Here is a 13865-nt window from a genome sequence, read left to right as displayed (position 1 = left end):
ATGTTTTGTTTGACATATCATTCAAAAATAAAATTGTATCAAGTTATATAGAAGTTCCATGCTTACTACTACTCAAGGCATATCATGGATAGGGCAATCAAGCATCTGATATGTGGTAATCAGGTTACCATTCTAGACATTACACTCATTGTATTATACTGGGAATGTTAGTCTGAACATCATTGTGCAGAAAGCAAGGCCGTTTGTCTCATTCTATACAATCATTCTGCCAATAAATTGGTAGGGTTTTCAAAATTGAAGAAAAGAAACTGTTGACATAAATTTACAACTATATCTTTGCACTGCTTGCTGTCTGCCTAATTGGAATTTGCAAACACCTGGATTAATGGGCATGGGCTTCAAAAAGTTTCTCAAGCTGATATACAGGTCCAGCAGTTAACAGTAGCTAAAATTTGGAACAGAGAGAGACTAGCCACCAGGGGAGTATGTTTGGAACAAGTAGGACAATATTTTCTTGTAATCCCCCGCTTGAAATCCAGTATTAGGGTCTATAAGATAAGGCACCTGCAACAGAAGAAGCTACAGTTATTGCCAAGACCAAGTGACAAGCATGTTTTTACTTTTGAGTCTGAGGTTGATGGTCATATTATAAAATACCAATATGAAAGTCAAATTTGTAGTTAGCAGCTCTGTATCCTAAAAGGTTCACTGGATCTAGTATTATTGCTTGTTTAACTTTGCAAGTAAAGCAATAGCTTCACCATATTCGCCATTGCCACAAAGACCTATAATTTTGTCCATACAAGGACACGTGAAGTGTCAAACCAATCACTATGGATCCCAGTTTCCAGGAAAAGCCAAATTTCAGTAAATATGAAATAGATATACAACTGACACTTGATCACTAGAGGGTTATTCTTGGGAAAATCTGTTGTCTGTCAAGGTTCCACCATAAGCTCTATTCAACAACTTCATTCTGCTAGTCTTCAAGTATGCTAAATGCAGGAAGATTTAATCAACAAAATAAAGCAAGTTAACAAAGATGGATATTATGAAATAGACAAGGATTTGTGGTTTAGGCAAAGTGCTTATTAATGTTTAATCTTATTGCTCTATTCCCAGTCATGAAACAGCCTTTAATCATGAGGTCAAGGAAGCATACATCTTCCCCTCATGAGGACCTGCATTTACAGGAATCTCAGGTACTTGGTTGCCCTTATTATCTGAAAAATTCTGAATCACATAAATTGCCTTTATTACAATGAGAAAACTTATATGACCAAATGCTCTTAGTCTATATTCACTGGACTACAACCTTATCTTAGCTAGACTACGACATATGGATGGAAGAGTAGGGCTGTCAGACTCAGCTCGAGATAGGCTTGAATTAAGCAGAGCTGAGCCTATCCTGCTAATTTAGGCTCAAAATTAATTTCAAGCCAAGCTTCAACTGAAGTCGAAGCCAACTAACACTCAATAAGCTCTAATTAATTATATATATTAATAACTATGTATAATTTATATTATTAGATCGAGCTGAAGCCGAAGCCGGCTTGAAAATAGGCTCATTTAAGGCTTGATGAGCTTGGCTCAAATTGAACTCGGCTCATTTAAGGCTTGTAAATAGGCTCGTTTAAGGCTCGGGCTCGGCTCGAGCTCGACTGCAACTTGGCTCAGATTGTGCTGACTGGAGCTTGCACAGAAATTTTGGCTCGAAATTAATTTCGAGCCGAGCCTGAGCCAAAGTCGGCTCACTTAGGTTTGGTTTGTCTACAACCCTATGGAAGAGAATCATTAAATAGAAGTATTACCTTCTTGGAACCAGATATCCTGAAGAGAATCTCAGATTTCGATGACCCCTCTCCAACATTTTGGAGGATGTAAGGAAGCTCCAATTCACAAAGTGCCTCACGAACAATTCTTGCATGCTTAAGAAACAGAAAAGCAAGGTAGAACCGTAGAAGTCAGGTTGCACTCTCACTTAAGATGTGAAAAATTATAAATGATGCTCACATAATTGTTCTCATATGAAAAGAGCTCCATCTTCTTTGAAGGTTCTACTCCAGCTTTACTCCACAATGTCATTCCTCTGCCTGCTCGAAGGAGCGTAGGTACCCAACCTGTGAACAGTGTGCTGCAAAATACAGAATCACGTGCTTCAGAATTGTGCATTCTCTATAGACAACTGACAATCATTTATTCCACAAAACTTTCAGCTATTTAAGAAACCCTGACGACAATTCTATGCTTCAATAGCCATGATGATGTCAGAACAAAAACCATATGTTAAACCATACTAGTAGCACGGCTAAATTGTGTAGAAAAGTTCTGCTACATAGCTAGCATATACACCAATAATTTAAATGGAGTACTAAGATTTTAAAATTTAAATATATTTCTCTCACTAGAATGCTGAAAGTTAGCCTTATTGCACAACTAATTGGGTTTCAGTACTATCTTAATCTATGTTTTTTAATGACAACCACAAAATGATAATAAGAGAACAGAGATTGGTTATTATATCAAGTACCTCCGATTCTCCACAAAACCATTGGTTATTATATCAACCATTGATGCTACAAGGTCAGAGGAATTTAAAACTAAATGCTGCTGTGTTCTAATTATTTTTGGCTCAGTACCTCCATCAACACTAGAACAGAAAATCTTTAAGAACTAATGCTAAGTTGTGGTACCTTCCCAAGAGCCCAAAAGAGGGTTTTCTTCCTTCACCATATTGACTGAATAGGTATTTTACAATATCTCCTGGACATGCAGAATAAGTATCAAGGAGCTGTCATTTTATAACAATAAGATCAAAGCCACATTCACAACAACAAGAAGATTTGACTATAGAAGAATCACAAAGAGAATACATGCAAAAGTTTCTCAGATTAGCTCCTTTTATATGGCACATATACAGCTCCTATACATATGCAATGGGTCCTATGTCAAAAACATGTGAGTCCGGTTCATGGAATTCATCAGGGACCCAAAGGTCATCGGCGTCAGGTGCCCCCACAAAGTCATTCTTTCGTGAGCTAGCAAAATATATAGTTAAAGCTTTTTCTAGGAAGTGAATGTGTTTTTCCCTATACATATGCAATATGTCCTATGTCAAAGACATCTGAGTCTGGTTCATGGAATTCATCACGGACCCAAAGGTCATAGGCATTGGGTGCCCCCACAAAGTCATTTTTTCGTGAGCTAGCAAAAATATATACTTAAAGCTTTTTTCTAGGAAGAGAATGATGAGTGTTTTTTGTGTGTTGAGTCTTCCATAATAACTTCTCGCATATGAGACACAGATCTAACTAGTATAGCCCAAAGATAGTCTGGCTAGAGCTGCAAAATGACATTTCCTTTGAAAGTTGTCCTCCAACAAGAGAGAATAGTAAATATAAATTAACTTAGTTAAGCATGATGAAGGTATATCCAAACACCATCGAACAGACAATAGTGTATCCTGGCATAGGTAAAAGAAAATTCAATTAAGATCTACCATTGAGTAGATGACTTAAAGCACATTACAACATGAGCTTACCACTTTCGTACATTGAGATTCCAGTAATTAGGTCGACAAGAAAGGGAAACCTGCATCAAAACTTGAAAGTAAAAGCTCAGATGCATGACATAAACACAAAGAAAGACATCTAAGATAAAATAATACATTTTGGTCTACACTAAAAAATAGATTTTGAAGAATATATCTCAATAAAATTGTCTATTGTCTAATACACTAAATGATTCATGACAAAATGCATGGATACAACAAGCATTAACCTGACAATAAATATGAATGCAGTGCTCACAATAATTAAGTGGATATATCACTCAATAAACCATTAGGGAATACATACTGCTCCTTTCCACCGATCTTTCGTACCATTTCCCTATGTCTTAGTGATCCTTTTGGGCAGGGATAAACCTGGAAATTTTACAATGATTAAATTACATTACAAATGAAATCAGAATAATTCACTAGTAGAAGGGCATTCATCTTTTCAACAGACAATTAATTCCTGATTTGTTTATAGATAGATAAAGCATGCTTGGCAGGTATAATTCAAAATTTTCACTCCAATAAGAGGTCCATCAAATATAACTAAACTAGTATAGAAGATTAAGATAATTCTACTTAGGCTCTCTGTATTATTGTCTATTTTCATATATCTCTGAATTTTTTTTGGTATACATAGACCCCTAAACTATTGGAAACCTCTGACTCCTCTGGCGTCGTCAATGAAAAAAACTGAAAAGACAGAAATGCCTCTCTACTTATAATGATATTTGGTATATTAATATTTTTCTTTCTTTCTTCCCTAAAAAAATTAGGGTAAATCAGAAAGTTAGTTACGTGTTAATCACGTGACAACTTATGGATGTAAAAATTAATTGAAAAACTAACGGAATAAAGATTTGAGAGGTATTCAATAATTTAGGGGTCTGTATATACCAAAAAAAAGTTTATAAAATCTAAGTGAAATTATCCCTAAAAGATTATTAGTTTTTTTGTTTGTATAGATAGATCGCACACAAATAGTCCTGTACCTCTTTATCTTATTTGGAAAATTAGAAAACCTTGAGCATGTAGTATGGTACCTCTACAGAGAGATCCAACTCAGTCAGGGCTTCCCGGACTCTCCTACAAAAGGGGCATGCCTCTGTTGACATATGGTATTCAGAATGTCAGATGCAAATTATTGGAAGCCCAATAGCAGCATGGCCTCATGATTAAACATAATAGGATCAATATGGAAGTAACGCACACAGTCAAATGAAAACTGGAGACTAAATTTGGTGCTATTTCACATGAATGTGATATTATAAGTTTATAACCTTTTCCTTCTATGTCTATGTATTCACTACTTATAACAAAGAGCCAGTATTGAATAATTACATAAGGCAAATGATATGAGAAAAGAAAATAAGGTATAAGATATAAAAGTTGAGTTGTGGCATATAATGAGAGACCAATATGCAAATGAGTAATTGGCATAGAAGAGGTTTTTTCCCAACAGTTTTTTTGAGTAGATTGAGCATAAAGAACTAAAAGCTCTTTATACAGAACTTCCGGTATGAGATGGGCTGGGATAAACAAAATATTTAAAAGGAAGAAAGGTAAATCTATGGCTGGTTAACAATGATCATGAAAAATATGAGAACGCAAATAGTACTAAAATTTTCCTATGTTGCTAAAGACTTTGAAAGCATGTCAACAAATTTTCTTGAACCTGTATTCAAAAAGTTGAAATAAGCACACAAAAAAAATTGAAATGTTCTAGTCCAAATGATAGATTTCTGTAATGATTTTGTGCAATGATGTGACCAAATTCAAAATGATAACTCTTATAGCAGGGCATGATTTTATTAATTCACTCCTTGTACGGAAGCTCCAGCATGGTTAGGTTAAGTACAATTAAACTTACAGAAAACTAGCATAAGGTCATAAGCTGAAGTTACTGTTGAAACCTTTCAAACAATGGGGGGATAACTAGCCATGTCAACCCATAGTGAATTTATGGCTTGAATGATGAGTTTCTCCTCCAATTAACAATCATAAAATAAAAATGACTATTCATTGCAAAATACTTTACTACTATCTCTAACCACTCATCTGCGTTACAAGCTCCACTCATCTGCATTACAAGCTGTTCTTTTTTCATCACTTTCCTATTGTTAATATAGATACCAAATAAAAGGATCATTGGTTCAGTTCGATAGTACACTGATTTCATAGAGTTGCTGTCACAGTAAACAAAAGCTAGGACCAAATATAAGAACTGGCTCTTTATCACTATTAACAAAAGAATCCTATATATTAAAAAAAAAGGGCTAAAAGGAACAAGAGATATTACCAAACTCATACAGTTGCAAGTTTGGTATAGTTGTTGCAGAAATCAAGTTGCTTCCTTTCTGAGTAACAACTTTTGATCCCCATGGAAGTCTAGCTAAACTAGACACTGAAGATGTTGCGACCTGTTAGAAGGCAATCACTCATTTAATTTGAGAATATCGGCTAATATGGAGCATACAAAGTCGAAACAAAAGATTTTAGATCGATAACAAGATTATTGTCTCTCTGGATTGTAATCTCATGTAAAAGGAAACATCATGAAGGAATTCAGCTGAGACTACCTCTAGAAGCTCGTTACGTTCCTGAGAAGGATCTCCTCCCTGTAGCCAAGAGAAACATGGTATCATAAATCTCTAGCACTTTTCATCAACTTCCACTTAAAATCATAGATGTGTCAGAATAATGTGATTGATCGATTGCCATTAGTGCAAGGCATACAAAGAACTAATCCGAGAAAAAATAAAAAGGAAAGTGAAGGGAGCTCTTTACACCGAAGAACTTGAGGAGGGGGCAAAGGAGAGACAAGAAACTATTCGCTGGGCTTCCTGAACTCGACGGAAGGGTGGGTTTCTCCTCGGATCCCTGGCTTGTCTCCTTCGCATCATGCTCTGTTCCTGGAGAAGATGCACGTAATCTGTTTGTGGAAATGCTCCACTCGTTCTTTTTCGTGGAGATTCTCGAAAACCCAGATGGGAATTGCAGCCTAGATATGGAAAAATGGGTTCCTTTTGGATTGGAAGGAGAAAGGTTGATGCTTTGGGTGGATCGGAGAGGGAGGGAAGAAGGAAAAGATAGCATGGCGTTCTTGGCTTTCAACTCCTCCTCGGTTTCTTTGTATGGCACGAGCGGTGAAGATTGATTCACTTTGAGCAGTTTTTTTTAAAATTATTATTATTATTATTATTATTATTATTATTATTATTATTATTATTATTATTATTATTATTATTATTATTATTATTATTTATGCATAATTGGCATTATATAGTTTTTTATATAATAATAGTTGCTGCTAAAATAATCTCTCAGAATTGTCACTATAGTTAGTTTTAAAACAAAGTATTCCTAATAAAATATTATTATTAAAATTAATAAATATATATAATTGACCAATTGACTAAAACATATTTTATTTTAAAATTTAGAGTGTAAAATATTTATCAACCATTTTTGTGTCACATAAATAAGATATTTTTGTGCTGCAATGATATTGGGTAAAATATTGGATAACTTTTAAACTATTTTAAAAAATTTACGCATGGAACAAAATAATATTTTCTTTTTTAAATCTAAGTTTAATTTAATTATGATTAATTAGATTTAACTAACATAATGTATTTTTGCATATGATATTTCAAATATCACTATTAAACAATTTCAAAATTTCAAATTATTAAACATTTTAAAAAAAAATCATTTGGAAGAGTGGGATGAGCATTTCACCTTATAAATAAATTAACAGATGATTAAACTATCAAATGCTTCCCTTTTTCACAGTACAACAGGATCCTGAATCATGATTCAAGAACACCAATGCTTTCTAATGATAAATAAATAAAAGTATAAAATAAAATTAATTTAAAGAGTTCCGTGCCATAGAGTTAATTCTTTTATCAATCAATTTGATGAAGATTTAACGATTAAGATCTTTAAAAGTATAATAGGCAATGTATTGAAAAGCGGAAAAGGCGACTGCCATGATGGGGCGGTGCACCAGCCACCCCACAACTCCGCCTGGCGCTCGTAGAAGGCGGTCTACCGCATTGGCGAGCCGCCTGAGCGCCAAAAAGCACTAGCAAGCCGCGCGGCCCGATAAGACGGGTTGGCGGTTCGGCCCGCCAAACCCATCTTATCGAGTTTTTCTATAATGGATCGGATTATCCAATATCCACTAAAAAAACTAACCATTAACCATTAATATAAATCATTCTTCTCTCTGTCTCTCGCTGCTCACTGTGCCCTCTCTCTCTCTCACTAAAATCTCTAAATCCCTAAATCCCTAATCCCTCTCTCTCTCTCACTCTCACAATTTCACTCTCTCACTCTCTCCCCTCTCTCTCTCTCAACACCGAAGTAGTTAATTTTTTTTTTAATTTTCAATTTTGTCTAAAGTAGTTAAATCTTAATCTGTTAGTGACTTAGTGATTATCTGATAATAATGATAATATGTTCATTAATTAGTTAATCACTTAATATGTTAATGATGGTTAATTACTTAATTCAGAAATTAATTTAGTAATTATCTGATAATATGTTTTTCAGTTTTTCTCTGTTTCAGTGTTTCTTATTACTTAATTCCTCTAGTTAATTTAGAAATTAATTGAAGTAGTTATCTGCTATTATGCTAATCTATTGAATACTTGAATGTTAATTAGTAATCTGTTAATGATTGTTAATTACTTAATTCATAAATTAATTTAGTAACTATCTGATAATATGTTTTTCAGTTTTTCTCTATTTCTTATTACTTAGTTCCTCATTTCTTCTATTTTTTTCTCTGATTCTGTTAATTAAGATTGTTAATTACTTAATTCAGAAATTAATTTAGTAATTGTTAGATAATATATTTTTCTCTGTTTCTTATTACTTAATTCCTTAATTAAGATTATAGATTAATATTTAACAGTGAGTTAACTTTTAGTGTTAATCCGTTTCTAATATTTCACTTGAATTAGTGAATTACTGGATTAAGTTATTAAGTATTAACTAGAGAGTAAATTAGTAATCAATAATTAGTAAATATCTTACTATCTGTTTTACTGGAGGAGGTAAAACAGTAATTAATTACTATTTTAAATCTGAAATGTGAATTATAAATTATCAATCATATTTGTTTTTTGCCCAATTTCATTACAGAATACAAGTAGTCAAATATGACCACTAATTCCTCACAAATACTGTTTGTGGTTGGGTCAACTTCATTTGAATTTTTTGTGCCTGTTGGCTCTAATGATCTAGGGTGGCAATATGGATACTTTCCAAATAAAATTGATATCAACACGATGAAATATAGATTTTGTGGGAAGGTTACTAAAGGAGGAATTAGTAGATTCAAGAAGCATATTGATCATGTTAGAGGTGATGTTGCGCCTTGTCCAAAAGCTACAAATAAGGCAAAAAAAAGTTATTAAAGAGCATATAGAGGGGAACAAAAGGAGAAAGAAAGATAAATCAAAAGAAGAAGTACAATTGAGAGCAGAAATAAATATATTTGGAGAAAGGAAAGATTCAGAAATTTTAGAAGTTGGAAGTAAAAGGCTAAGAAGTAGAGGTCCTTTAGACAAATACACATCTATTGATCCAGAAGTTTCAATTAGAGAGCGGGGGAAGATGGTACAGACAATTATAAAAGATACTTTTGCAAAAAAATAAAGAGATAGAGTGCTAATGTACTTAGCTCATTGGGTTTATAAGTGTGGCATTCCATTTAATGCTGTTACTGATAAATTATTTCATGTATTGATGGAAGAAGTTGGTCAGTATGATCCAGGATTCAAGCCGACAACTATGCATGAGTTACATGAGCCACTTTTGAAGAAGCAAGTGGCTAAAACAAATGATGATTTTGAGAACCATAGAGCTGCATAGAAGAAAAATGGCTGCTCCGTTTTAACTGACGCTTGGACAGATTGAAAAAAAAAAAAGAAGTATTATGAATTTGTATGTCAATTATGAGCTGGGGGTTAGTTTTCTACATTCAGTTGATTGTTCTAAAAATTCACATACAGGTGAATACATTCACAATATTGTTGTTGAGGGTATTAAGAAAGCAAAATTATCATTGTATATATTAGCAGCTTCAAGTTGTGACTGATAATGCTGCTACTAATTTAGCAGCTGCACGGTTGCTAAAGAAAAATTATCATCGTATATATTGGACATCTTGTGCTGCCCATGTTAGAAATGATATCAAAAGAAGAAATGATTAAGGGTTCAATTGAACGTGGAAGGGAAATCACTGTGTTTATTTATGGATATCACAAAACATTGCGTTTGATGCATCAGTTTACACAAAAAGAAAGATCATGAGACCTCGGGTTACAAGATTTGCCACTTCATTTCTCACATTACAGAGTCTTTTAGAGTAGAAAAAAACATTAAGGCTTATGTTTACTTCCGATGAATTTTTAGGTTGCAAATAGTCAAAAACTACGAAAGGAAAAAGGATTTATTCTACTTTCCTCAATAACCAATTTTGAAGGCAAGTGTTATTAGTAGTTAAAGTAATCACTCATTTGGTAAAGTTGCTACGAGTTGTTGATGGTGAAAGAAAGCCATCAATGGGATTCATATATGGTGGGTTGAAAGATGTTAAGAAAGAAATAAAGAATATTTTCAATAATAATGAGACATCTTCCAAGCCTTTTCTAGATGCAATTGATCACTACACAAATAGAAAGCTTGATACACATCTCCACGCTACTGCATATTACTTAAATTCATACTATTTTTATAGAAATTTAGATGAGATGGAGACTAACTTTAATGTAATGGATGGTGTTCTTAGTTGATTGAGAACTTTTATCTAGATCAAGCCATTCAAGTTCACATTTCAAATATGGAAATGAAAGCATATAAGGATACCACTGGGATATTTGGGAGACCGCTAGCAAGATTAACAAGAGAAGTTAACAATGATGAATTCAATCGAGGTAATAATTATTAATTAGCATATGTTGTAAAAGTGTAAAACATGTCTTTTACAGTTTTATTCTTTGTATGTTACTAAGTTATTTTTTAATTTTTATGGTTATAGTTCATTGGTAGAGTGTATATGGAGCCAGTGCTCCCTACTTGAAATGTATGGCGGTTAAGATTTTTAATTTAACATGTAGCTTTTCAGGATGTGAAAAAAATTGGAGCTCCTTTGAATGGGTAATATATCATTAATCATTGTATTAACTAAGCTAAATTGATGAATTTTATAATCAAATTGATTTAGTCTTTGATGTGATGATTTCATATTCATTCAAAGAAGAGAAATAGATTGGAAATGAAGAGGCTAAATGATCTTGTTTATGTACAATTTAATATAAGAATGAAGGATCGAAAGATAGTGAAAGAAAAGGATCCAGTCATTTCAAAAGAAAGAAATAATGCAAGGGAATGGTTGGATAATGATCGTAGAGCAAGACGTCTTTCCAAGTGAAGGGTTAACTTGGGAGATGGTGACAGAAGCATCAGGAGCCGAAGAATATTTAAGATCAAGGAGGAGCACTAGATCTACTCAAGCTACTATAGCACTCCTTCCACTTTTCTAGATGAGCAATTAATTGAGTCAGATGAGGATACAGACGATGAGGATGATGTTGAGCTAGAATTTGATGATGATTCCGATGATAATCTTTTGGTAGATGAAGTTCCTCCCATAGATTGTGAAGAAGATTAGAAGATGGCCTTTATGTTATAGTTGTGAACTTGTTATGAACTTGATAATTTTGAATTTTGAATTATATGTTATTTGTTATGGACCTTATGATTTTGATATGTTTTATCATATTATTTGTTATGATTGTGAACTTGTTGCTAGGAACTTATGGTTGCGATAATTTTGAATATTTGATTATGTATTTATGTTATTATAGTTGTGAATTGTGATTATGTTATTGTGGTTATGAATTGTGATTATGTTATTATGGTTGTGAATTATGATTATGTTATTTAGTATTTTATTTTAGAACTTGTTGCTATTTATGTATTTATGTTATTATGGTTGTGAATTATGATTATGTATATTATATATGTTTATTTATTTATTTATATATATATTTTTATTAAAAATGTTAGACTACCTTGTCACCTGCCTTCCGCCTAGGCGCTAGGCGGTGGGGTGACCGCTCGCCATCTGCGGCCGCCTTTCAAAACATTGATAATAGGAATGAAAGATATTACTGGTTCAGTAGGTAATTTTTTTTAAGACATATAATCTTGCACATTATTTTTTAACAATTATATTATCTTAATATTTTATCAAGTAAAAGACATATATATCATTAATTGAGAGTAATGTATATATATATATATCAAAATAAGGGTATTGATGTGTTTTATAATGAACTTGATGAAAATTTAATTACATTTTATCTTTTTGATTATTTTTTATTATTTACATATATCTCCCATTAGTTTAAGATTGATTTAAATTAAATTTTAATAGATAGAGATAGAGAATTATATTTAAATTGAAGTTTATCTCCAAATAATCAAATTTAAATTATTTAATATTAAATGATATCTCCTATAATTAAGCCATAATTATATTTAAGAGAGAAATCTTAACGCAAGAAAAAAAAACTTGTAGAGCGCTTCTTCCATACCAATAGTTAATTGTTTATCAATCAGTTTAACGAAGATCTAATGGTTAAGATCTTCAAAGGTATAATAAGAAAATTAGAAAGTTAGACACACGTAATTAAATCTTCTTAATTAATATATTCTTTTTCTTACGTAATGTGGTTTTGGAACCGGTACTGAAAAACCGGTACCGAGTATGAAAACTGGCTATTATAGCCGTTAGATTAAGTTTATAATTTTTAAAAGTGAATTGAAGTATTTTCCTAATTTAAAACATCCTACGCCATGCTTTTATTACATCCCACATTCTATCATATAGAATAAACTAATTATAACTAGATTTAACGTAAACAATACGATCTATATAAATGAACTCGTTTATCGTGATGGGTGAAAAAAATTTGTTACCTTTGTGAAAAGCTTATACACTTTACATGCAAAGGGTGAAATAGAAAAGAAAAGGTAAGTAAAACTACTTTAATTACCTCACGTAAATCGTGTTCTCCTTCTATTTCTTATTCAGATAAGTATACTATAATTAAAAGAAAACAACGTAATTTATATGAAGAAACACGAGTGATCTCTTGCTTCAATTGCCGAGGAAAGCATGAAGGACGTTTATTTTACCCGGGAAAACTTGGCATAACGGTCGAATTCTTACCATATTTAGACTTCCAGACATCCAGATCTAGTTAAGTAGATAGACGAATTGAGAAGCCAAATGGGTTCTCAAACATCTACTCTTCTTGTAGTAATCTTCGTGCTGTTACTCTTCATTGTACGTTTGCATGCAATGCAAGAGAAAGATGATGGGCACTCTTGGCTCAACTCGACCACCTCCCCTTGGCTGGCCAAAGTGAGCCTTGGCCGGCGGCCGCGGCAGGCCGGCTGCCGGTATCAGCCGTGGATATGCCGGCGAGGGCTGCCGCCGCGCACGCGGCGGCTGTGTTGCCGGAACCAGTGCATCGACGTCACGTCCGACGAATATAACTGCGGGTTTTGCGGCATCCGGTGTCCGTTCCGGTGGAAGTGCTGCCGCGGGTTCTGCGTCAACGTGATGGTGAACCCTTTCCACTGCGGCGACTGCAGCCGCCGGTGCCCGTTCCCGTCGCCGTGCCTCTATGGGCTTTGCGGATATGTCGAGCCGAAGCCGCCGCACAAGCGGAAGCATCCGCCGCCACCACCGTCGTTCACCGACGACGATGATATCTCCACCGGAGGGGAAATAAATATTTAATTTTCTTGTCAAACTTGTTTAAGTGTATGTCCTTAGTTACATTGTTAATTAGTAGTCATGTTACATGCAATTCTAAAATTAGAACAAGATGTTGGTGGATGCTCATTCTGATTCTAAAAATATTTCAGTATACTTGATTTTCGAACCACTTTCTCTCTTTGAGATGGAGTCACTTTTAGAGAGATAGAAATGGCTATTTTTAAAAAAATTAAATAGGATGAAGATCAATTTCAATGGCTTGATCTTAATCAGTAGATTTTTGGTTTTCATCTTTACTTTCACAAGGACTTCAAGAACATCAGATAAGATCAACCTATTAATTTTTGTTAAAATGTTTCGATTGAAACTTTATTATCTAAGTAGGCCAATAAGAGACTGGCCAACTATGTATCTTGCATTCTGAGCTTCCATCATGGTGCATATCTTCCATCAATCAGCATGAGATACTATGCAGTAATTAAAATGGATCATATGAAAGAATTTAGGTTACATAAATATGTTCAATGAGAATAGTTTTAG

At 33.6% G+C, this 13865-nt stretch overlaps 1 protein-coding gene across 1 annotated transcript; it reads right to left on the bottom strand.

The window, feature by feature from the left end:
• Positions 1-85: 85 nt before the first annotated feature.
• LOC140772040 (uncharacterized) lies at positions 86-6651 on the bottom strand. Its single transcript, XM_073113927.1, has 10 exons — positions 6305-6651; positions 6097-6135; positions 5817-5937; positions 4561-4622; positions 3819-3886; positions 3503-3552; positions 2655-2724; positions 1975-2095; positions 1773-1889; positions 86-525 (listed from the first exon to the last, which is right to left on the bottom strand). The coding sequence occupies exons 1-10, from the start codon at positions 6611-6613 to the stop codon at positions 430-432; spliced, it is 1053 nt and encodes a 350-aa protein (XP_072970028.1). The 5' UTR covers positions 6614-6651; the 3' UTR covers positions 86-429.
• Between the last annotated feature and the right edge of the window lie 7214 nt (positions 6652-13865).

The sequence above is a fragment of the Typha angustifolia genome, chromosome 12 (assembly GCF_048772165.1).
Source record: "Typha angustifolia cultivar Huaian chromosome 12, ASM4877216v1, whole genome shotgun sequence".
In the NCBI taxonomy this organism is placed as follows: Eukaryota; Viridiplantae; Streptophyta; class Magnoliopsida; order Poales; family Typhaceae; genus Typha; species Typha angustifolia.
Note: the sequence above shows the minus strand (reverse complement) of the source record. Positions and strands in the feature narration are given on the sequence as shown.

What these genes read in the sequence shown, in the direction of transcription:
- LOC140772040 (XM_073113927.1), bottom strand. Translation starts at nt 6,613, where the DNA reads ATGCTATCTTTTCCTTCTTCCCTCCCTCTCCGATCCACCCAAAGCATC. An exon ending in AACGTAACGAGCTTCTAGAG is followed by an intron (nt 5,938 to 6,096) that starts GTAGTCTCAGCT and finishes GCCTTCTAACAG; the next exon opens with GTCGCAACATCTTCAGTGTC. An exon ending in GGATATCTGGTTCCAAGAAG is followed by an intron (nt 526 to 1,772) that starts GTAATACTTCTA and finishes CTTCTGTTGCAG; the next exon opens with GTGCCTTATCTTATAGACCC.